General features: G+C 38.2%; 1 protein-coding gene across 1 annotated transcript in view; it reads left to right on the top strand.

Moving 5' to 3' along the window:
- LOC307059560 (alpha-fetoprotein-like) overlaps positions 1–23,966 on the top strand; it is a gene marked incomplete at both ends in the record, with an annotated part of 38,629 nt that extends 14,663 nt beyond the window's left edge. The window contains 7 exons of the mRNA XM_079713635.1: positions 1,238–1,449; positions 2,920–3,052; positions 4,694–4,791; positions 7,050–7,188; positions 9,615–9,841; positions 16,960–17,092; positions 23,922–23,966. Coding sequence (XP_079569761.1) covers positions 1,238–1,449; positions 2,920–3,052; positions 4,694–4,791; positions 7,050–7,188; positions 9,615–9,841; positions 16,960–17,092; positions 23,922–23,966 — 987 coding nt within the window. The remainder of the gene's footprint in view (positions 1–1,237; positions 1,450–2,919; positions 3,053–4,693; positions 4,792–7,049; positions 7,189–9,614; positions 9,842–16,959; positions 17,093–23,921) is intronic.
- Positions 23,967–26,018: the final 2,052 nt, after the last annotated feature.

Below are 26,018 nucleotides of genomic sequence, written 5' to 3'. Positions count from 1 at the left end.
TTAAGTAATTAGTTTTGCAAAGGGACTATTTAATTTACTGTTCTTTTCCAAGACAGAGTTCTTGGAAAATGACATTTACTCCAGTCTCACAACTAGGTGGAGCCTAGTCAGAAGTGATTTATGTCATTTCTAGGCCTGGCCTATAAAATCTCCTGTCCAAAACACCCAATCTGAGGTCAATGTTAGAATCTACAGGTTGAAGATGACAGGGCCTCTGTCAGCCTGGTTCTCAGAACTACTGCCCAGAGGCAATACACCTCCCCTTCTCAATAGGACTTTATTGAGAAAGAAACAGACTGGATCCTATTAAGCCACTGAGAGCAGGCTCGCCACTTAACTAGTGTACACACTCTCCCTTATTGGTCTCAACCTGACCTCACAATGCAGCTTCAATTTACCACTCTCAGATCTAGAACTTCAGTACATTCTTCTTCTCTCCTGATCCCTTAATCTTAATCGCAACTAAATTTTCCCAATGAGCTCAAAATGTCCTATATACCATTTCCCAAGTATGCCATGTTCTTCACCTCTAAGACTCTTTATATATAAAGATGGATAATTCTAGTATGCTTTTCCTCTCCATTTGTTTCTAACTATTTGTCCTTCAAGATTCAAATCATTCAAGATCTTCAATCTGACCTTTATCCAGTCTGGATTGCCAATCTCTCTTTTTCCTTCCAAAATATAATACATGCATTTCTCTAACAAGTTAGTTTATAATGCATTATTATTGTTGTTTAATTATTTGACTCTCCAACTAGATTGTGAGTTCCTTAAGTATAGAGACTAGCTTGTTCATACACACATGTACTTATTTTTGTATGTGTATATATAAGTAAATATGTAAGTTTTATAGTAATATTACAGTAATGTATGTAGAAAATGACAGAGACAAAATGTTTTCTAAACTGGGATCCCAGAACGATAACAACAGTAGCAAGTAATAAAACTCTTCATTTGTATTTTGTTGGGCTAAACTTGAAAACAATAATACAGTCTGTCTCCCTTTAAGTTCTTTAAGAGATGTTAGAAGAACTTGTGACACTTGAGCAAAGTCAAATAGAGAAGGTTTCTTATTAGAATGAGTCACTATAAATGACTTTTTTTGGTCTCTCAGTTTGCCATGGAAAAAGCAATATAAGATGCCAAGTTTTTCTCTGGTTTTCTACTAATAACAATAAAAAGAAATAAGTTCAGAATGAAGTCATCAAAAATAACTGCTCTTTTATGTTTATAGAGCCAGCTTATGAACTATACCTGCTCTAAACAGGCTACACTATCCAGCAAGATCACTCCATGCTGTGAACTGCCAGAACCATTCCGAGGGGAATGCATTATCAACTCAGAAAATGACAAACCTGATCTCTCATCCCTGCCACTTAGCAGGTTTACAGAAGACCAGTTTGTATGCAAACAATTCACTGACAAACAAGATGACTTCCTACAAGAGTAATATGGCTTTTTGTAAAATCTTAGTAATGGTATATTGTATTTATGGATTCTTTGGGAGAGACTGCAAACTTGAATGTTGACAGAGGCGAGCCAATGATGTGAGTGAATGGTTAAATGGCTGAGAGGAGATGCCTTGTGGAGTCCAAGGTTTCAGCTACTATTTGGCTCTAGCTACTTGTTACCATATGGGAATGTAGGCTTTGGGTCGTTGGATCAACTGCATTTTGAGAGAAGTTGGAAGTCTCTTGATTTTTAAATGTTGACAACTAATATAGGAATTTTAAAAAACACAGTGAGTGTCAAGTGTGTGCAAGCTTTGCTCTGAGGGACTTAGAGTCATCCCTAAGTAAGGGTTTCAGATTGGTATGCCTGGCCAGCTCTTCTAATTAATTTAATGCCTACTATCAAAGCCATAGTGTGGCATTACAAGATTAAAGAGATGGAGTTCTAACATCTCTGGTGTCCATTCAGAAGTGCAAACTATTTTGGGCATAAAGCAAACTGATTTCAATATATTATAATATTAAGACAGTATTACTGAATGATTGAAATAGTTCCAAAGTCACTTTGTGAAGTATTACTTGGAGCAGCTAAATTCTAACAAAACATAAGAATTTGAATTTTCCTCAAAGTTTTCTGTAGATTGACTTTAGCTATATTTCTGAAATTACATTTGACACTGGCTTATAAAAGTAAATGTCACTACCTGAACTCACTTATCCCTAAACTTGCATTTAGTATTGAAAAAGTCGATAGGCACAACTTCCCAGTGGAAATTACGTTAGACTCTGAGTTGTGAGACCTGAGTTCCAGTCTAGCTTGGTCATGCATCAACTTTGAAATGCAGTTCAAGCCACTTGATTTCCCCACACTTTTGGGTTCCAACTATAAACTGAGGCAGTTGGATAAGATCACTTCAGATGTCCCTTCTGCAATTCTATGATTCCTTTGAAAATATTCTAGAGTCCAAATTTCTCTTTCTTGTAACCCAGAAGAATGTGCAGATTATGGACAACTCATGCTTGAAGGCCTATGTGGAAAATAGGGGAAGGTGCTTATTTAATACCTAGTCAGCACAGTCTTACAAAAAAAATTGTAATATTTATAAAATCTAGCCTCAAAGTCATCAAGAAAATGTTCTCACCCAAACACTTGAAATGAATTTCTAGTAAAAGTAAGGGGAGACCTTGAGCCAGGAACTAAATCTTATCAGGATGTTTTAGGTTCAAGTTTGAATCTGCCACTCACTACTGTGTAACTTTGGAAAAATCACGTAATTTTATTGATTTGGTTTCCTTATCTCAAAATATAGCCAATAAAACTTTCCTGCCAGCCTCCCAAGATTTGCAAATACCTAAAGTCAGTTAAAATATTGAATAAATGCCATGGTCATAGTTGGCTTTTGAAAGAAAACTATGGTTTCAGAAATTTAGTGTTTACTTTCTAATATGCTTCACGTGCTTACAGGTTTCTTTATGAATATTCAAGAAGACATCCAGAGTTGGCAGTTCCAGTGATTTTAAGAGTGGATACAGTATATCAAAACTTACTGGGAAAATGCTGTAAATTAGAAAATCCTCTGGAATGCTATAGTCATGGGGTAAATTCCTTTTTTTAAACCTGTTTCTCATAAGTGATTATAAATATAGGGAAAAGTCCAATGCTGTTAGTAGTGCTGTACTTTTGTAAGATGATTATGCATGTCCTTTCTAATTGCAAGCACTACCCAAAATCTTTGATTTCTGTCTAAACCAAAGGCCACATCATTATACAGCAGCAACTTCCTGTGTGAGTCACTGCCTCATAGATTCTGTGTTTTATGAAAACAACTCTGTGCAATCTTCTCTTTAAAGTTTGCTTGGCATGGTAGCAGGTAGCATGAAAGCATAGCCTATTAGGGTGGGGGAAGGTTGACGGTTTCCACCAAGCAGGCCTGGGAACTGTCCCTATCTCAGGCCAGAAATCATACTGTTCACACTCAGCAGCTCCTGTTGTGTAGTTGACCTGGAAAAAGCCAGTTGCCTTACAAATCTCTGACCAGATGATCTGTTATCCACAGTTTACCAGGAGCCAGGTGGTTCCGGCTTTTGTTATGCTAATTGGTGGCTTACATATTTATAGAGAGGTGGGGATGGAGGACGAAGGCATTTCTTGTCCTGTTTGAGCTCAAGCAGGTACACCTAGCATCTTCCTGTTCCCGGAGAGAAGGCTAAATGAAGGCGACTTAGTCTTTCGTAGGTTAGCACCCTTTCATAACATCACCTGTAGACTCCACAATCATCATTATGATAATAGCCCCTTATAGGAGCATGGATGTTTAGAGTTTACAAAGTAGCTTTACAACAAGTGTCCTATTTTATCCTCACAACAGCTTGGTAAGATAGGTAATGGCATAAGTACTAGCTACATTTTGTAGATGAGAGTTTTGAGTTTCAGAAGGTTCAGGTGACTTGTCCAATGTCACACAGGCAGTAAGGACAAGGCTAAGTGTTAAATCCAGGCAAACAGTTTACCAATCAGGTAAAATTTTTACTATAACAAATACTGTTTATTAGGATCAGGTGGACTGGGTCTGATTACTTAAGAAGATAACCAGTGCTCCTACCAAAGAGCTAAGTCTGCAAGGTCACTCGTATCTTCCCACTGGAATTTTATTTGCACTGTTCAAGAATTCTTTGAACTTTCATTTAGCTCTGAGAATTCCATGTGATTCCCTTCAACGTGTATTTGTGGAGTGCTTTACTATGTTCAAGTCTGGTACTTGTTTTTATTAAACCATGACTTCTTAATATGTATCTATATTTCTATACCTACATCCATATCTCTATATCTGTACTGTTTACATAAAAATGCTGGATTATTAAAAATAACCAATATGCATGCATACACACCCACATTCTGATCAATTAAACTTAGATCTATAAATTACTTTTAAGGACCTCTTTTTGGCTTGATGAATGATTAGCTTTATGCTTGTGAAATATGCCATTTAAGCCCATAAATGAGTTCATACCACAGGAAACTAAATATCAATCTTGCTGTCCCACTTTTTTCTCCACAAAGTACATGGCCATTCCTGTTTCAGCAAAATGCGTTTTTTCAACATTTCCAAGCTAAGTAAATAAAACCCTGGGTTTAGTAAAACAGTCACATTAAACTATTACAGAAGATGGTTTTGCAATCTTACCTCAAGATATATTGTTGCAACGATAGATAAACACTGATTATCTTTATTTTTCAGGAAGAGATGTTTCAAAGAGTGGTTCATGAAAGCCATGAGCATGTGAAAAATCAGTGTGATTTACATGAGAAATTAGGAGATAGTAACTTCCATGACAGGTATGCTTCCAAGATATTGTCCAGATTTATGGTTATTCATGAGTTTTTGTTGACTCCTGCTGCTGAGAGTTGCTAAGAGTCTATCTTCAACCTTAAAATCTCAGAGGCCAAGGAAAAACTCAGTTCAGAATTAACCTAGCTATCTTTGTCTTGATAAGACAGTTGTCCACATAACCTTGGGTGCTTTTACATTGCTTTTTAGGCCAGTTTCCAGATTCCAATCAATGCCCAGAGGTCAGGGAGCCAGCTGACCCTGACTGCCCTTCCGCAATCCCATAGGAGCCCTCTACCCTTCACCTGGACATTTAGTTTGGGGCTTTGCATGCAATCTGGAGTCAAGGCTGCAACAGAGATCTAATCTAGGTTTGCTTTGTCAGTTTCAAGTCAGGTCAATATAGCAAATACAGTATTTTCACCATCAAGAGAGAGATAAATAGGTACCTTAGTCAGAGGAAGCACACGTAACTCTTTGTGTGCAGAGAGCCTGGTAAATCCCATTGTATTTCAAAGATTAAGATATCCAAAAAAAGAAAAGCCAATTTTCAGTTATCTTTAAGATCTTACTGTAATAGTTTATTAAGAAACAGAGTATATATGTCAATCCCAATCTCCCAATTCATCACACATATATACACTAATATGTATAAAATGGATAACTAATAAGAACCTGCTGTATAAAAAAGTAAATAAAATACAATTCAAAAATTCAAAAAAAATATACAACTGAATGCAGAAAACCAGGTGGAGGGCACTACATGTTTGTGGATGTTATTTCAATAAAAATCCAAACAGTTTAGTGTGTGTGTGTGTGTGTGTGTGTGTGTGTGTGTTTTGATAAAATGATCTTAAAATTGAAACAGATATAAAATAGGTAACTAATAAGAACCTGCTGTATAGCACAGGGAACTCTACTCAAAAAAAAAAAAAAGAAGCAGAGTATTGGGGAAAAGTTCAGTTTGATACAGTGTCCCATAATATTGAGCTTAAATTAAATGTCCAGAATAATGGATCAAAAAAAATTATTCTTGTTTTAGAATATTTGGCTTATTATTATTTTTTACTGTTGTGTTTAATTGCTAACGCCTAGCTTAAGGATTAGACTGGTGGCTCTCAAACTTTAGAGTGCATCAAAATTACTTGGAGGACTTGTTAAACACAGCCCACCCCTAGAGTTTCTGATTCAGTAAATCTGGGGTGGGGCATGAGAACTTCTAACAAGTACCCAGGGGATGCTGCCAATCCAGGGGTCACACTTTAAGAAGCACTGGATTAGGTTGACTATTTCATTGGATGCTATAGCTAAATTCTTCCCCTAACTTCATTATAATATAAATGCAATAAATGATTCTGACATTTTGTTGTCCTCAAATTCAGTTCTGCAGAGTCTTTCTCATTAAAATCTCTCTCCATATCCCTCAGTTCCCACTACCACTCTCCTAGTTCAGGCCATCACTTGAATTACTGGCGTGGACTTTTCTTCCCTCACTTCGCCTCTTGCCCACCTCCAATCCATTCTTTATATAGCAACCATAATTATCTTAAAAACAATGTAAATCTGATTCTATAGTTAAGCTTTCTTCCTTCTCCTCTCTCCAATTCCCAATCCCCCCTAATTAAGAAAAAAATCACAATCAGTGACTTTCTAAGTGCTCCCTTCTTACTTTCACTCCCCTTCACCTGGCTCATTTTTAGTTATTGTCAGATCTCAGCTCACATGTCATTTCCTCTAGGAAGCCTACCTGACCTCCCTGGGATGGGATTAGATGTCGTTCTGTGTGCACCTATAGCATTCTCTATTCCTCTCATGACACTGAGTGTACTCCTCTATCTCCCCCAGTAGGGGTGTGAGACCATGAGAGTAGGACATGTTTACTGATCGTTGGTTGCTGTAGCTTCTATTTGTACATGTTGTAGACAACCAATACATGCTTTAATGGCCTGTGCATATATTTATTTCAGAAGCTGTTTACTATGAGTCTGATTTTGCAGCCATCCAAATTAGCTATCACAGTATCCTTCATAAGTAGAAAGAAGATGGATCAGAGTGGAGCAATGTGTGAAGTGGAAAGGGAATTCCAGGTATACTGAGTAAGCCATTGAGCCACTGGGTCAAGAACTAAAGGGATAGACTTAAACCCAATCTAACGACTTGCTCATCCCACATCAGAGACAATGTCAGATATTGAGGAAAACTTTGTAGAGTTCTTCATTTTGGGCACATAGCCATTGCCAGGAATAAAAGGAAATTATTCTTTCAGGCTCATAGTCCTTTATACTAAGAAAGCCCCACAACTGTCTGCTCAGGAGTTGGTTATATTCACGAAGAACATGGCAGCTGCTGCCACCAAATGTTGCCCACTGAATGATGAGCAACAGTTTTTTTGCATGGAGAACTCGGTAAGCACATCCTTGAGTGCATGTTTGTCTGTTGTTAAAAGTTCTGAACTCCAAGCCCCAGCAACCGGTCTCATGTTGGTGGACATGTCTATGAATTGTCAATGGAACCTAATAATTCTGTCCTTAAGAGAATTTATTTCTGGTCAGTTCATGCCAATTGTCTTTGATTAGCAGCAGGGATAAGACTATCACTTTGCAAAAACTGGGGATGTCAGATTCACCAGACCTTTGCCTGGATCATATCCCAAGGTCTATTCCCTGGATTTTCAAGTCAACAACAGCGATTTTGCTGATTTTAGACTAACTCATACTAATCAAGAGTGTAGGAAAAAAACCACCCAGTTTCCTCTTGTGTTTCTCCTTTACTCTCACACGATTACCATACTCACAACACTTCTGACACCAGATGCGTGGGGTTTTTTTTTCCCCAAAGCAAGCACTGGGAATCCTACAATTTTAACTCAATTCTAACACTATCTGCTTGGAGATAACATCAGATCTTACGGGTGAGGGCTCAGTTCCACAAGACTCCTCCCACCTCACTTCAGATGCCAATCACAAGTCCAAGTTGTCATCTGTGCTTCTGACTGATTAGCTATAAATCGGAGGTTTCCACGACCCCCTCCTTGGGTTCAATTAATTTTCTAGAGCAGTTCACAGAACTCAGGAAAACACAGTTACCAGTTTATTGAAGGATATGAAAAAGATGCAGAAGAACAGCAAGATAAGATGTACATAGGGTGAGGCCTGGGAGGGTCCCAAGTGCAGGAGCTTCCTGTGGAGTTGGGGTGTCTCACCCTCTCAGTACATGGATGTGTTCACTCACCTGAAAGCTCACTGAACCCCATACTATTGGGATTTTATGGAGGCTTCCTCACATAGACATGACCAATTATTAACTGTATTTCCAGCCTCTTTCCCCTCTCTGGAGCATGGGGGTGGGGCTAAAAATTCCAAGCTTCTAATCATGTCTTGGTCTTTCTGGAGACCATCCTCCATCCAGGAGCCATCCAGGAGCTCACTCAGAGTCATCTCATTAGAACAAAAGCTTCTCCCAATGCCCTTATCACTTAGCAATTTATAAGCATACCAGGAGCTTTGTGTCAGGAACCAGGGTCAAAGACCAAATATTTATATTTTCTGTTATCTTACATCAAATTTACAAGTGTTACCTTCATTAGACAGAATACCAGGTATTCATTTACAGTGAGAAATGTCTTCCCAATGTCAAGAATAATTGGGTCTAATAACTAGACTACACTTTTCCCTGAATCACATTACTTGGGAAGTTGAATTAGGATATGGGTATTCATGCAAATGGAATCAGAGGAAGGACAGGGATGGTCTTGATGGATAGTTCTTCCAGGAATATGAATTATTCCCTCCTAGCAATGGAGAACATTACTCCAGGACCTGGATGCTCATCTCTAGGTCTCTCTCAAGTGGTATATTTTAACGCTACTGAATTCTTGTTTGGTGACAGCTTTCTTTGTCCTATATTCTTGGTAGAGCATCTCCTCTATACTAAGTTAGTCTTTTTTTCTGATAAAATATAGTTCTTTTGGTTACAGATTTAAAATTTTTTATTATCCAGCTCTGTTTTCCTTTTATTTTATTATAAATTTTTATTATCTAATCATGCCTTCCTTGGGGAACTCTTGATTTCTATTCCTAAAACCTTGTTTTTAAGTGATCTCTTTGGTTACTTCAATAAATTCATAAATGTTGATGCTCACTGGTTTCACTCACTTCATCCCCACATACATAAGTGACAGGGAATTTGTGTGGTCATTATACTCAGAGTGGAATAAAGGCAGCCTTGCAGACAGCATCAGGATAAGTATCAGACACACCCTGGGAGCAAGGCAAGGTGACTGTTCTAGAAGGAGACAAGAAAATGGAAGGAGACAACTGAAATAAAATCCAGGGATTCCTTTCACCATTCATTTATTCACTTTTTCATTAATTCAACAAGTGTTTATAGGTGATTTATCATATACCAAGTTCTGTGGTAGTTACAGATGTCCAGTTATAAAACACAGAAACACACTGTATTTGAGCTTTTCTAGAAGTGCAATCATCAGTCTTGCATCTGGGTCAAATTAGCAGTCATGTTGACCTGAGACTTGATTTTAATTTGATGAAGCATAAGAAACTCCTGCCTCAAGTCAACACTGGTCTATAAACTGCACACTGGGGAGGAATTGGGAGGTCGGGTCCAAGGGAACTGACCTTTGAGGATGACAGGAAGAGGGAGGACAAGGCTGAGAACCAGGCTTCACCTGACACTCTTGCTCTTTCCCAGACCGTGAAATCCAGGCCAAATTAGCAGAAACTAGAATTTGAGAATACTTTTCTATGGATAAAAAAATAATATTAATGACCACAAACCTTATGGCTCTTATTTTAATTCTTTTCTGGGGAAGGCAAAGCTAATTCTTGGAGCTTTATGCAGAAGACACGAAGCAGAGCCTATCAATGCTGGCGTGGGTCACTGCTGTGATGACTCGTATGCCTTCAGGAAGCCTTGCTTTGATGATCTGCAAGTAGATGGAACTTACATTTCTCCACATTTATCCTGTGACCAAGTCGTCAACCTTAATGTGGACTTGTGCAGAGCTCAGGAGGAGGAATTACAAACCGAAAAGCAAAAGTAAGGATCTTTGTTTATATGTATATATATATATTCTGCTTACCCTGAATCAACACAGTGCATCAAAAGCCCTCCACCTCCTGGCAGTGGGGCAGTTCCCCTTTAGTGCCCACCCACTCTTCCCACCCTCCTCAAGTGCCCCTGATCCTGTCCTCAGGAGAAAGCAGGTCCTGGTCCTCATAGTTCCTTCTCCCCCACGATCATTAAAATGGTTGGTAGCTTACTTCTAATTAATTTATTTACTCTAAGCCTTGCTTTTGGAGAGTCTAAATATTATTTGTCCAACAATATCATCTTGCCAAGTGAGGCAAAGTTTTTGTTGCCTTGGGAATAAACACATTCCCGTGGTGAGCAAGAGCAAGGTTGTCACTTATTCTGTTTTATCACAGTACTTAAAATTCATAAGCCAACTGTCCCTTGAGGTCCTTTCTTCAGTTCCCAAGGTGATTCAGTTCCCAGGGATTCCTTTCACCATTCATTTATTCACTTTTTCATTAATTCAACAAGTGTTTATAGGTGATTTATCATATACCATGTTCTGTGGTAGTTACAGATGTCCAGTTATAAAACACAGAAACACACTGGATTTGAGCTTTTTTAGAAGTGCAATCATCAGTCTTGCATCTGGGTCAAATTAGCAGTCATTTTGACCTGAGACTTGATTTTAATTTGATGGAGCATAAGAAACTCCAGCTCATTAGAACAAAAGGTGAGCTGATCACAAACTAGACTGTAATACTTTGCAGTAAGCATCCAAAAACCATTGTAACACTTAGCCATTCTTTCTTTAGCCCAGGCTGATGTGAGAAGATAATACTTTATTTTTAGAGTTCGGGCTTTGCTTTCTCTTGAGGAAATTCTCTGGCATAGATAGGCACCCTTTATGTATGTCATCTCACCAAATCCTTACTGCAGATTTAGGAGGTAGATAATATTATTACCCCATTTTAATTGTGAGGAAACTGAGGCTAAGAAGGCAAGAAGAAATGGTATGAGATCATGCAACAGGTAAATAAGTTGTTGAACTGGAATTTGTACCCAAGCTACCTGGCTCAAAGCACATATACTTAACTACCAACATGTAGCTGTTAGTGTGCCCTAATCAAGGGGTTATAATGCTGGTGATAATTTTTAATACTTGAAACTCTTCATGTAAGGGCTAGATGATGAAAAGTGTGAAATATTAGGAAGCATCCGTGTTCTAGTGAATTCACTGTGTTTTCTGTATGGAGAAAGCAATAACACAGAGACAGCTAATGTAGAGATTTCTAGAATATTCTGGGAGGATACATATTGGGAGTCAAGGGCTGGGCTGGACAAAGCTCTCCAATTTCCTGGGAAGTGGTAGGGGTTCTCCCCATGGCTTTCACCCCTATATAGTTCTGACTGATCATCATAGCATAAGTCCACATACACACAAAAAAGAAAAAAAAAAAGTGAAGGGGCTCCTGGAGGGGAAAGACAAAATTCAGCAGGATTATAAAGAGAAGGCAGAAATGAGGTCATGGAATAAGACAGAGGAAATAAAGAGAATAGAAGTTCAAAGGAAAAGATTTTAAAATCCAATTAAGAAAAATACAGAGTTGAAATGTTAAGACTTAAGATAGTATATAAAGACTAGAATGTGCTTTAAAGAAAGAGTGAATAAATGTAATGAAAATAAAAGATTAATATCATTGAAATGAAAAGCTGGAAACAACTTGATGGTGTTGAGGATTAAAAGTAGGATCTAGGGCTTCCCTGGTGGCGCAGCGGTTGAGAGCCTGCCTGCCGATGTAGGGGACGTGGGTTCGTGCCCCGGTCCGGGAGGATCCCACATGCCACGGAGCGGCTGGGCCCGTGGGCCATGGCTCCTGGGCCTGCGCGTCCGGAGCCTGTGCTCCGCACCGGGAGAGGCCACAGCAGTGAGAGGCCCGCATACCGCAAAAAAAAAAAAAAAAAAAAAAAAGTAGGATCTAATATTTTAAAAGGTAAATTAAAAAATTTAAAACTAAAGAAATGAATAGAATTAGGGGAAATGTTTTAAAACAGCAGTTAGGTTGATAGGTAGAGAGATCCGGGGGGTGGGCTGGGTGGGTGCGAGGAAGTGGACAGGAGAGATAAACCCACTGCAAGCAGATCACAGGTATGTGGCAAGTCGTTGTAAGGGAGGGGGACCTAGCTTCCAAATGGCACAGAGTCCCCAGTTGTAGAAAAGGCAGCCTTCATATCTGGAGTGTCAAGGAAAGGTACCATGACATGCTGATACCTCTGCTCCAAATCTCATTCCCAGACCTGCATTCTCATAATGGGACCCCTTTTTCCCCTTACCTATCCCAGTACAGCGAAAGTGTTTCTCCTTGTTTGTTTATTTATTGGAGTATAATTGCTTTACAGTGTTGTGTTAGTTTCTGCTGTACAATGAAGTGAATCAGCTGTATGTATACCTATATCCCCTCCCTCTTGGACCTCCCTCCCACCTCCACACCCCCATCCCACCCATCTAGGTCGTCACTGAGCACAGAGCTGAGCTCCCGGTGCTTTAGGTAAGCAGCTGCCACCTGATCTGGAAGCTCAGCGGTCATGCAAGTGTTCCCTCTACTGGTGCCTCTGGGGACGTGCATCCAGAAACCAGATGACCCAGCAGGACAGAGGAGAGAGCAGAATAGTTGGGCGTGTCTGAGGCATAGGTGAGAGAGGGGAGAGAAACTTTTGGGGTTGAGACGAGAGGGGTTGGGAGGGGCCAAACCATGAAGACAATTGGAATCCCAGAGCTTGTGAGGAAAGAGGAGAAGGGTACATATGAAGGCGCCTTCCTACCTCCTCCTCTAGGTTTCTCTATTATTGTTAAATCTACAGCTCAGACCCTCAGGAAAATTATAAAACTGCTCATCAATTATTTGCTGAGTGAATAAATGAATAAGTAGATGAGAAGCTGTGACAATGTACCATTTATTGTGGGAGTCAGGGAGAAGGGAGACTGTGGTTGGAAGCAACCAATAATTTGAAATGAAAGTTGCAAGTTGTGCTATTACTACAATTATTCATTATCATTGCCATAATTTGATGAAATAATTAATATAATTATTCATATTATCTTTGCCACTATTTATTAAGTGCCTCAGTATGCCAGTTACTGTACTCAGCCCTTTAATATAGTGTTATTTTTGGTCCTCACAAAAACCTTGCAATGTAGGTGTTCAAATTCTCATTTTATAGAGCAGGGTCGGAGAGGTTAAGTATCTTACCCATCGTCACACAGACTAGTGAGTGGAGGACCTAATTTGAGCCAAAGTAAGTTTGACTGCAAAGTTTGTGCACTTTTTATGACATTGGAAGGAAAAAGAAGTCCAAATTTTGCATGAACTCACAGTAAAACCAGTGCCCCTCCTATACCAGCTTTGGCCACTTGGGATGCTGAATCTATTAGGCCAGACCATAGAAGCCCCAATGGGTGCTGGGAAATGGGGTAATCTCACTGTGTAGGTACTCATGATGGTTCGTTTCTGTAACATGGGACTGAAGCTGTCCTATGCTTTTATGGGTTGGGTAGTGAATTTCAGCATCATGAACAATACTGTTATCTGTGGGGGAATATTTTCTGAGACAAAAACCACCAAAATTCCAATGGGAAGTAGCCTGTATTTCTCACTTTGAATAATTAATTTGTTAAAAACTGATAATTATTATTCAAAGATAGTATCAACTGTTTTGACCATACATCATACATAACCATACAGACTTGAATGATACAGAGACAAAAATAAGCACAGTGTTTTCTTTCAAGTGAGATCAAGTTTAGGTCTAATTGGAAAATTGAATATGTACATATCTCAACTATAATAAAACATAATTTAAAAAAAGATCAAATATGTACAGAACGGTTGGATAGAAAAAAGAATGCTTATACTATTCTATTTCTTTGTAAAATGTTGATTTACTTTATTATTAAAGTAATACATAGTCTTCGCAGAAAATTTAGAAAATACAGAAAAGAGAAGAAAAACATAATACTTTTATTCCAACACTGCAGAGATACCCATTATAAATGTATGTATAGTGTAGGGATACATAATTCCATATCTGTACACAAGTGCACACTCCCACAATTGCCCTCTATCCATCAGTCTATGGTTTGAATACATAATAATGCAAGTTTTGCACATTCTTGCTACTACCTGCTTATACAGAATTTCAGTTCCAGCAATTATCCTCAGAATCCTCAGGGGAGAGCTTATGAAACTCCCCTTGCTTCTCCCACTCCGCAGGAATTCTCCAGGCATTCCTGGATCCTTGGCACCACTCCTGTGCCACTGGGAACAGTCATGTCCTCCAGGTACTGCTGTCTCCTGCTCAGCAGCAGACTGGATCCCTTTCAGTTGATGACAAAGTTGCTTTATGTTTTGTTGTAAGGAAAAAATAATACCTCCCCCAAACCTCAGGATTGTACACGTTTAGCAGGTGCTGTGGCAGTGCTGCTTGTGTCTTAACGGTGTGCAGGACTTTAATGAAAGCACTCTTACAGCCCCCTTTCAAAGAGTTATCCTGATTCCATATAACTCAAAAATGAGTGTAACGGAGGCCCAGCTGGGGAACCACTGAATTACTCCCATCTTCCACTGACCAGACCTTTCTTAATGGGCGGAAGTCTGTGAGCCTGACTTTTTGTCTCAGGACGAGTTCTCGAAAGTAGTTCTCAATCCTCATGCCTTCTGGGAGGGAGGCTCACCTCACTGGCTTGTTATATATGCCCAGATCTATATTATTCCCAAGGAGTTGAAACTAGTGTTACAAATGCAAAGTGGAGATGACATAGAGCTTTATTAAGGAGGGGACAGAGAACGTTACACGAGGTAACATTTATAAATTTTCAGCGCGTTGTCTGAAACAGAACAAATATCAAGATACTCAAAAGATGTTGGCTGTTGTCATCATTTTTAATGTAGCTTTAGAAGTGATAATGTATGCAGTTTTGTCATTGATTATTCTTCAAAACAGCATTTTAATGGCTTTTTAATATTCCAGTTTGTGGGTACAATAATGAACTTAACCAGTCCCTGTTTCTGGGCATGAAAATTGTTTTCAGTTTCTAAGTATCATAAATTGTGACAATGAATATTTTTGTGCATATGTCTTTGTCCCCTCTCTGATTTTTTTCTAAGTTCCCAGGTCTTAGGACTAGGGGCAAACATGGAGTTAATTAAAATCTCCTAGCTTCTATTGACTGTGTCTTGCTGGTGCTCAGAGGATGCAGTGATTACATGCTTCTCAAACCCACCTCATCACTGTAGTAGTTTCCGACAAGAAAATTGGCTTGTGCTTCCTTATCTTCAGTCATGCCGCTGTTTCAGCTCTGTCTATCCTCAAGGCTGGGGGTTGGGGGGAGGGTGGGAGAGGGTGGAGCTGAAATGGGAAGTTCAGAGGCATGTCCAGGGCGCTACCAAGTTAAGCTAAATATCTGATTGCTTAGATGGGGTCAGCACGCTACGGCCATCTGGCCAGGGCTGTTTCTGAAGGTCCTGCGGGCACCGCCTGAACAAGCTAAGCCTGGGAGCTGCAGAGTGCCGTGTCTGCTTCGTTTCCGTTCCCGGCTTCGCTCCTGCCCTCCCCGCCTGGGACCGAGCTCGCTCTGCCCAGTGACTGCGCTGGTGTCACGTGCATGGCGGGGACTACACTGTTGACGACTACCGGGCAGCAGAGGGGTGGGTGGCATCTCAGTCCAGGAGTCAAGCGACTCAGAGAGTCACCTTGCTTTGGGCCAGCTGCCCGCACCGCACTGAGAGCGGGGTGCGGGGAGAAGAAAAGGGCGTGTCACTGGGGTACAGAGTGAGACAAGCGGCGCGCGCCCCCTTCCCCACGTCTGGTCCCTCTTCACCATCATTTCCAGCTGATGGCAACTGGCACAAACTATGCCCGCCAGCCACTTGGGGCAGCCCACCCCAGGGCTGGGGCGGGCCTGGAGTTCTCTGTCTTGTGATATAAGTACTTATATAATATCCTCAATTTTGCCTCTTGGCTGAAAAAGGCTAAAATGTTTGCCGGACCCTTGGGTTAGAGTGTCATAGAAATAGCTACTTAAAGCTTTGAGATATTTTCTTTTATACCCATTCAAGTACAAATAAGGCCACTAGGTATTATCAATGTGAATTTGAAAATGAAGAGTAAATGAAGGTTTTGGGGTAAGCAATAAAATATGGATTAATGTACATTTCCCCTACCCTTCATGCTTGTTTTCTTTGTAATTAAATCTCTCTTGATCAGTAAAGAAAAAAAAAAAAGACAACATTGGAAGATTTGGGATACTACTTTATTTTTTTATTTATATATTTTTTGCGGTACGTGGGCCTCTCACTGTTGTGGCCTCTCCTGTTGCGGAGCACAGGCTCCGGACGCGCAGGCTCAGCGGCCATGGCTCACGGGCCCAGCCGCTCCGCGGCATGTGGGATCTTCCCGGACCGGGGCACGAACCCGTGTCCCCTGCATCGGCAGGCGGACTCTCAACCACTGTGCCACCAGGGAAGCCCGATACTACTTTATTAAATAGAGAGACAGAAACCAGGTTATAATTTTAAATATTCGAAGTGGTTGAAACACCGATGTTTATATAGTTGTGGGGAAACTCATTCTGTGAGGGAAATCTGAGATGATTGTCAAACTACTGAAGTTTCAAATTAGTATATTGGTTTTATTATTAATAACATATAAGGGGGCCTCAACTTCCAGGTGTGTTATACTTGTAATATTTATTGGGAAGTTAGTTGTTTAGAATAAATGTTGCTCATAACAAAATATTATAGGAAAAGCTAATTTATTCTATAACCTATTTACCACCCAATGTAATAAAAATAAAAAATAATATTTACCCTAGTAATAATTACATAAAGGCAATTTAATTTAATTTAATATAATAGTTATATTGATGAGATGTGCTTGAAGAAAAATATGTTGAATAAAAGATGGAGATGGATACTGTGAAAACTATGAGGACATCGGGGCATTTTCACGGCCTGTAGACTTAAGAGTGAGAGCTATGCAAAGGCATGGGTGGTGTGCAGCTTTAAATAAGTAAGGCAGGTTTGCAAGCTGGCCTTCTAGAACTCAGGGAGTGATTGTATTTTTGCCACTCATTTCTTATTCAGACTCCTCAGCAACCTTGTGAAGCAGGAACCATATGCAGCAGAGATGCAGTTCCAATCAGTTATTGTGGATTTTGCTCACCTGGTGGAGATGTGCTGTCAAGCAGAGAAAAGTGAAATGTGTCTCCAAGAAGAGGTATCTCTGTTTCCTTGTCTATTGTCTTAGTTCTCTTAGGGTACAGTTAAAAAAAAATCCTTTCTCCATGCCAATCATGAATGGATTAGCAGAAAATCACAGTTTAAGTGGATGGGTGTAATTGACTATATTTGGGTTTAAGATATATTAATATTTATGTTCATTTGAGGGAACTAGTCATGTTAGACATGAATAAAGATAAATACAAAGTCATGACAGCAGATGAAATGAGATGTTTAGGACTGAGGGTGGGAGGAAGAAGGATGAGTTGAAGACTTTCTCATTATAGAGATGGTGTCCTTGGAAATATAGAGCAAACTGTAGCTTCGTTCTAGAAATTTCTGGGGGCATAATCAGGAAGAGTCACCAAATGTAGTTTGGGGCTTAACTAGGAAACCAGTTTAGGTGAAAAGGATTGCATTTTCTCAGTGGCAGATCATTAGAACAGGGGGCTGAAGAATAGAAAGAGAAAAGAACAGTGACCAGAAAAAAGTGTCTCTTTGTGCATACACACCAAACTGAGTACCAGTAGACTGTTTTGTGTAACTAATCTAATTGCATACAGTTAACAAGCAAATGACTTTTCATAAGACGGTAACGTTGTATGACTTAAATTTCTAAGAATATCATGCTAATCCTACCATCCCTGTGTGACACAGAAAATTCATGTAGATTCATGGAGGGGACCTGGGATGGACCGTTCTCCTGGGGACATGACTTGAGAAGCAGAAACTAGGATATAGTAGGTAATAGTATCTGAGTAGAAGAATGCAAGCATGTGGTTCAAAAAATAAAATATAATATAATTTTTACAGTCAAAACAGGCTGTGGCTAGTTAGTCCTAGTTAGGACTAGGTTTAGCAGTGGCCCAGGGAAACGTTTTCACAGGTAACAATTTTCATGAATGCCTCAATTACCTTCAGTGGCTCTTTTCTACTTTTTTACCTAAACTGTACATGTGATTATGTTAAAAGTCATATATCTATTGTCTAGTCAAAGATAGGCAAACTACAGCCCTCTGGCTAACTCAGCTCCACTCCCTGTTTATGTAAACAAGGTTGTGTTAGCACACAGCCTTGCCCATTTATTTACATGTTGTCTATGGCCGCTTTTTACAACAGCAGAGTTGAGTAGTTGTAAGACTGAGTAGTTGTGACAGACTGAATGAACTGCAAAGCTCCAAATATTATCTGGCTGTTCACAAAAAATGTTTGCTGACTCCCAGACCAGCTGATACACAAAATGAAAATAGTCACAAGTGCCCATTTATTTACTTTAAAGCCCTTTCACTTTTTTGTAAAACGTTCAGAAAACAGATCTCTACCTGAGTAACAACCCCATATCCACACAGATAAACACTTTTGCAGAAGGGCCTGTGTCTAAAAATTCCCAAAGGAATTTTCTTGAAGTGTTCTTGCTCTTGAGTGTGAATGCTTCTTGCTTGAACTATTTCATCAATAACATGATAGGAAGACTTCTGTGTGCTTTTTTCCCCACACTTTTTGTCTGACAGTGCTCTTCAACTTAATCGTTGAAAAGCCCAAACTTTTCCCCTTCCCTCCCCTTCCCTCTCTACTTTCTTTTAGGAGAAAATAGGGGCTATCTGAAGAATATATCATGTTAATTAAAATTTGCTAGATGAACTTCTTCAGATAGAAATGTTTATTATATGTAATTCTGCACCAGCTATAAAGTTCGACCAAGTATATCTCTGTATGATTATTTTAAGGAGGTGATTCTGAAATATTCGTGTGCATCAGAGTTACTTAGAGGGCTTGTTAAAACAAAATCAATATTTTCCATTCCCAGCATTCCTGATTTAATAGAGCTAGGGTGGGGTCTGATTATTTGCATTTCTAACAAATTCCCAGGTGCTACTCATGCTGCTGGTTTGGTGACCACTTTAAGAACAACTTTCCTAAGGTGAAAATAGATAATCATAAACTGTTTCCTCCCTCCCTTCCCAATATTTTTATATATCTAACTTAGTGAGAAGTTGGAACCAAGGACAGTCACAAAAATAATAAAACAATAGAAAAATAACCTATTTATGAAAGGAAGTGAAAGATTTTGGGGACATTAAATACAAAGTAAGACTGGAATATAAAAGCAATAACCTTATATGAATAGGCTTAGCAAAAAATATAGGAATATATGATCGAAATATTTTGGAATCTTATCATCAAGAATTTCGGTGAGTCTTTGTGCCTCTATGTTTGTGGAAGAGGTCTAGGTTTGACTGTAATGCAAAGGAATAATACCTAGTGGCTTTGGGAGTCTCCATGGAACCAAAATCCCAGAAGTGAAGAGGCTTAGCCAATTAGCAGTCTGTAGATGTTCCAAGTTAGACTAACTGCTCCAGGGACCTACATGCATTTTCTTTGTTTTCTTTTCTGAGATTAGAATAGTCAATTATATGAATCTGTTATGCCTGTTAAAAGAGAAAGTGGGCAGCTTTGAAGACTGCCTTTCTAGCTGTGGCTAGTGGGAGGGTAAAACATTTTTAGGCAAGATGGAAGACATATTTTGAGAAGTAAACCAGAATGCAGGAAAATTCTAAGGAGAAAAAAGTGAACCAAAATTAATGTTGGATTGTTGGTAAGAATAAGAATGAAACAAAAAGAAGGAATAAAATAACAAACTCAGCTATACAAGGTGAATTCGGATCTTCCAAAGGAAAGGAATTTCATATTTCATGAAATAATGATGTGAATTGTAGACTTCAGCAGTTTTAAGGAGAAAACTACTCAGAAATTCTCTCCTCCAGGTCAGTGGGGAATGATAATTGTAGCCTGAGATACTTATCTGTCACCCAACAGAATATAACATAGAAGAAAGTTAACAAGAAATCTCAGGAATTTGGGCAGGTTGAAATGATGGTTTGAAAATAATACATGAAATTTAACAATAAAAAAAGGCAAGTTCTGCTTTTAGTTGTGACTTAACACAAGTTCATGTGGAAAGACTTGTTGGTTTAAGTGGCCTAGGCTTACAACTTGATGGGTCTACTATCAAAGCTACTGCAATCCTGAGATGCATTTCTGGAGAAAAAACAAGGATCAGATTAAGCAATGTGATATCGCAACCACATGGATCAGGTCACTCTGGGATACTGAATTTAGTCTCTTATGATACATCACACAAGTTTTGAAAATTACATAAGTAATACACGAACATGAAAAGAGTTCAGACAGAAGAGCAGGGTACATTTCCCATTCCCAAAAGGTAAGCAATTTAAGTTTTCACTTTTAGTATGCCTAATGATTACCATTATTACTTTAATAGTTTTTTAAAATACTGCTGTCACTTAAAGAATGTAGTATACTTACACTAACTTCGACAATACTACCAGTAGACTCTCAATTTTTTTTTTTTAGGTAAAGTATTTTTGTAGTTTTAGCTCTTTTATTGGTTATGCTCTATTTCTTGGTCCTTCGACTTCAATCAGCATCTAGTGATTTTCCAAAAGATAATTAACATGTCTAAACTTCTTTTGATTTCTTTGCCAGCTTCCCTTTTTAAAGCTATACCATTACTTCCACACTGTCTAGGTTTATTCATTCTGCTTTGTAAATGTAAGGCTTATATGCTTTGTCAATAGGTTGATCCAAAAACTGGAAGCCATTAAATAGTGTTCAATAGTGTGTTTAACTGTAATATTATTTACAGCTGTACAATGAATGGATTGACCAATAGTTCAATGACTTATCTTGGATCATTTAAAAAGTGTCAAGATTAAATGAAGTCTTTTTTCTTACTCTCAACTGCAGAAAATATGCCACATTTATTTAGTTTTACATATTTGGACTATGATTTCCTAGTACATCCTTCTTTTTTGAGAGTTTCTACTTACCATTCTTTTTCCATGTTGACAAATAAAACAACTACTTTCATCACACCACTAAAATATATCACACTGCTAAATTATATCAGGTTTAGCAGTGATAGTTTTTGTAATAGAATATTCTATCATCTTAAAGTTTTTGTAATCATACAGTTTTTGTAATAGAATATTCTACCATCTTAAAGTTTGATAAGATTTGAAACTTAAAGTTTGACAACATTTGAAAAGTCCTCTGACTTAATCTTTCAGTTTGGATTTAGTTATTTCTGGGACTGATTTATGGCTGTCCACTAAGAGTCTCTTTTTAAGTGTAACTCTGGGTAAAATTGACTATTTCTAACATCCCATTTTGTGTTTTTTTTCTTGGATTCTTTTAAGTTTTTTTTGGCTACATTCTTAAGTTAGGTGTGTATGTATTTATGTATTTTTTCAGAATGGGCACCCGGGTGATAAACTGTAGGGGCCCTTGCATATTTAAATATTATTTCACCCATATATTTATACAGTTATATTTTAAGCTGGTATGTTAGTTGGGGTTCTTTAGCTGTAAATAATAGAATCAAATTCTGGCTAACCTAAGTAAAAATTAGTATATTGAAAGGATAATAGTGACTTCAGGAATCTTTAGGAAGTTTATCTTATCTCCTGAGCAGGAGATAAGAACCAAAGCAGCTCAGAAATCAATGACTTTCTGGTCTTTTACTGCTGGTACTTCTCTAATGTTACTATTCTGAGCTTCTATCTCTGCATTTTGATATGTTGATTAACATCACACCAATGACTATTTTTCAGAAGTTCATTATAGCTCTTACATTGATGGTGTTTTTTTTTTTTTCTTTTTAGCATCAGTAGGCTTTATTCTTTCCAGTATATTGTTACTCTTATTGAATTGGGATTTCAAAAGAGATAAGAGGTGACCCATTTTAAAAGGATCTTGGCAAGTTGTTATGCCCAGCAGTATCTAGAATGTAAAATGGTTTGAAAAGCATGTCACAGGACTTGGAGATATAGACTAGTAATGTTTATTCCAAAGTCTTCAGATGGATGACAGGTTAGCAGTCTCCCATACAGACAACGTACAGGCTGGAAGAAAATATTTGCAAACAATGCTACTGACAAGGGATTAATTTCCAAAACATACAAACAGCTCATACAGCTTAATACCAAAAAACCAAACAACCCAATCAAAAAATGGGCAGAAGACCTAAATAGACATTTCTCCAAAGAGGACATACAGATGGCCAACAGGCACATGAAAAGATGCTCAATATCACTAATCATTAGAGAAATGCAAATCAAAACTACAATGAGGTATCACCTCATACCAGTCAGAATAGCCGTCATTAAAAGGTCTACAAATAATAAATGCTGGAGAGGGTGTGGAGAAAAGGGAACCCTCCTACACTGTTGGTGGGAATGTAAATTGGTGCAGCCACTATGGAGAACTGTATGGAGGTTCCTTAAAAAACTAAAAATAGAGCTATTAATATGATCCAGCAATCCTGCTTCTGAGCATATATCCAGAAAAGACAAAAACTCTAATTCAAAAAGATTCATGCACTCCAATATTCATAGCAGCACTATTTACAATAGTCAAGACATGGAAGCAACCTAAATGTCCATCGACAGATGAATGGACAAAGAAGATGTGATATATATACACAATGGAATATTGCTCAGCCATAAAAAAGAGTGAAGTAATGCCATTTGCAGCAACATGGATGGACCTAGAAATAATCATACTAAGTGAAGTAAGTCAGACAGAGAAAGACAAATACTATATGATACAACTTCTATGTGGAATCTAAAAAAATGATATAAATGAACTTATTTCCAAAACAGAAATAGACTCACAGACATAGAAAACAAACTTAATGGTTACCAGAGGGGATGGCAGGGGGTGGGGGCGATAAATTAGGAATTTGAGATTAACATATGAGATTAACATATACACACTACTGTGTATAAAATAGATAAACAACAAGGATCTACCATATAGCACAGGGAACTATATTCAATGCCTTGTAATAACCTATAATGGAAAAGAATCTGAAAAAGAATAGATGTATATACTTGAATCATTTTGCTGTACACCTGAATCTAATACAACATTGTAAATTAACTAATTTTAAAACATGAATTAAAAAAAGGAAATAAATTAACATTCAAACAAAACAAAACAAAAAAAGTCATGGGTCACCGTGGAAGTAAGGATACGTAAGTTCCAGAGGTATTTTTAAAAACAAGCCTAAATAGATTTCAATCTTTCTAGACAATTTAGGTGTGGTACTGTTTGAAGGTGGGAAGAAGAACTAAATTACTAGACTTCTAACCATTTTCTACAGGATCCTAGAGGCTTTTAGGAGTGTGAGTCATCTATCCCTCAGATGTGTGTGTGTTCATTCCTTAGCAGTGGAGTTCTAGGGGTCCCATTTCCACTAAGCTAAAAATTTCACTTTTATCTACTTGGGCTTCCACAAATGATTTTTATTTGAATAAGGACTATACAGGTACAAATTGGGGAAAACTTTCGGACTTAATATTCAAGGCCTACACCAGTACATATGAAGGGAGTAGAGATAATCTGATCAATTTTAGTGGTTTTGTTCCTCTTGAATTTCTATACCTGAATATGTAGTGATTTAGCATGGGATTACCCTAGAGCTGTTTTAAAATGCAGCGAGAAGCTGACGTTGATTGTTCATTCTTACCCTGCAGCAAAAGAGTGCTGTATTTTTGTGAGGAGGAAGCAAATTTTTATTTATTCTAAATCTGGGATCCTGAAAGTGGATGAGGCGTTGCAGTTAATTAGGTCCTTAAGCTAAGGGACTAGGCCTGTTAGAAATTCTGAGACCTTGAGAGGCAGGCTTATTAGAACCCATCTCAGGCATGCAAAAGGGAAGTCTTAAAGGTTTTCTGTTTGGGGATCAGAGCTGCTTAGCTGTTTTCTCTTTCTCACAGATGTGCTTATTTGCTTTTTTTTAGGGGTCCAAACTGATCAAAAAGTGCCAGTCTGTTTTGGGAGGCTAAAAGATTCCAGCATATGTCAATGTACAATCTTCGCTGAGAACTGCTTTTTGTATTTCATGAATAATGAAATGCATGTCTAATATTCAAAAGAAGAATCAACATCATTTTTCAGCTACTAGCAATGTTACTCAGGAACATTAACTAGTCTACACTAAATCTCTCCTTTCCTACTCAGCAGAGAAATCTACTTATTGTAACTCTCCTACAAGCCACTTCCATCCCTTCTCTCTCCCCATAAGCTTTCTACTTCTCAGAAGCAGCAACAGAAATATGAAACCAAGGGGCCTTTCAAAACCTCAGGTGGATGTAATGAGCTGCCACATTGAATTGGGACCTGGCTGCTGGGTTTCTAGAGTGAAAAAGACCCCAAGTGCCATTTGTGGTTTCTATCTGTACCACTACTGAAAATGATTATTGATGAACTGAATGAAATGTGTTTTACAATAAAGGTACTTACATGACTGTATTCCCTTTCATCTTTACCTGAGATATGTGATGTTGACATTGTCACCAAGGGGTCCTAACATATTTATATTCACTTGAGCTTTCAGTGATGATTTGTAATAGTAGTCTTTTCCCTGGAAATCCCGGCATAAATGACATAAAGAACTTATCATTTCGACTTAGTTTTGCAGGTTTTGTGTGTGTGTGTGTAATGAAGTAAAAATAAGCAGTGATATTTTAGTGCTTACTAAATAAATGATTTTGGTTAGAGAAAATGTTTAATTCTCATAATAGTGCTCTTTACTTGATTTCAGTTTTTCCTTACTCCAGTAATTTCAGCATGTTCATATATACTAGCAAAGTAAATCCAATAAACATTTAAGTATCTATTGTATTCAATACACTGTGCTAGGTGTTGCAGGGAATAATATGAATATGATATGACCAGATCACTAATGAATTTAAACAAGATATAAACACATAAGGAATTATAATAATGGGCAGATTTCATGTTTCCAGTGTCACAAGAGCAGAGCTAACTATTGTGGAACCCAGGAGTTTGAGATCACACATAGCCACAGAGACCAGGAAAGTTCATGGAAGGAGTGACCCTGACCAATGACTAGAAACTTAGGCATGTTTTAACAGATAGATGTGGAGAGTGTGAGCCTGAATTGTGAGTGATTCAGATGGGTGGGTTTTGAGACAAGAATAAAGTAGTTGTGGGCAGTAAGACCTAGTGAAAGCCTAGGCTACAGTGTTGGGTGAGGACATATTATAGTTTAGTTATAACAACAGCTAATATTTATCACACACTTCTTATGTGCAAAGTGTCAGCCTTTAAATATATTATTCCTATAACTCCTACAACCGTATAATAAAGTAGGTACTATTATTTCTATATCACAAATGAAGACAGAGAGATGCCATTTGAGGGTGTGTAATTAGGGTGAGGCCATATATTCCAGTGGTTAAGAGTGTGGGTTCTGGAGCCATAAGTTCAAATCCTACCTCAGTCTTCTACTAAAGAGCTTAGCAAATCTCCTAACCTCTCCATGGCTTACTTTCCTCATCTTTAAAATCAGGTTAAAAGATTAATTTCCTCACAGGAGTGTAATGGATGTTAAATGAGTTGATCTATGTAAGGCAAATGCTAAGTGTGGTTAGTTTCAACAATATAAAATTGCTGCTTTTGTAGGCCAAATATGGACAATTTCAAATGTCTCAGTCTAATAGTTTAGCTGTTATTTAGGAGAAAAATGGATGCTGTTGAGGGTTTTGCCCTCTTGAATTGCATCCTATTCCTTTCCTTTCACATCTAGATATCTCAATATAATAGACACATCTGCCATCATTTCCACCTGATCAACTGCCTTGCAAATGGATTTCTTCAGTTCTTGAAGCCAAGCTGAACAACCCTAAACAAAATTCCATAGTAACACTGTCTAACTGTATATTTCATACTGCCAAGAGATGATAAAATACACCACCATATTAGGGAAAACCATATAGAAAAGTTTTGATATGTTTTTAGCTACTAGGTCAGATTTGTGAAAAAGGAGGCATATATACAGGGGATTTAAAAAATATTTTAGACAATTTATTCAC

This window comes from Hyperoodon ampullatus (genome assembly GCF_949752795.1).
Source record: "Hyperoodon ampullatus genome assembly, chromosome: 1".
In the NCBI taxonomy this organism is placed as follows: domain Eukaryota; kingdom Metazoa; phylum Chordata; class Mammalia; order Artiodactyla; family Ziphiidae; genus Hyperoodon; species Hyperoodon ampullatus.
This window is presented reverse-complemented; position numbering and strand designations above follow the sequence as displayed.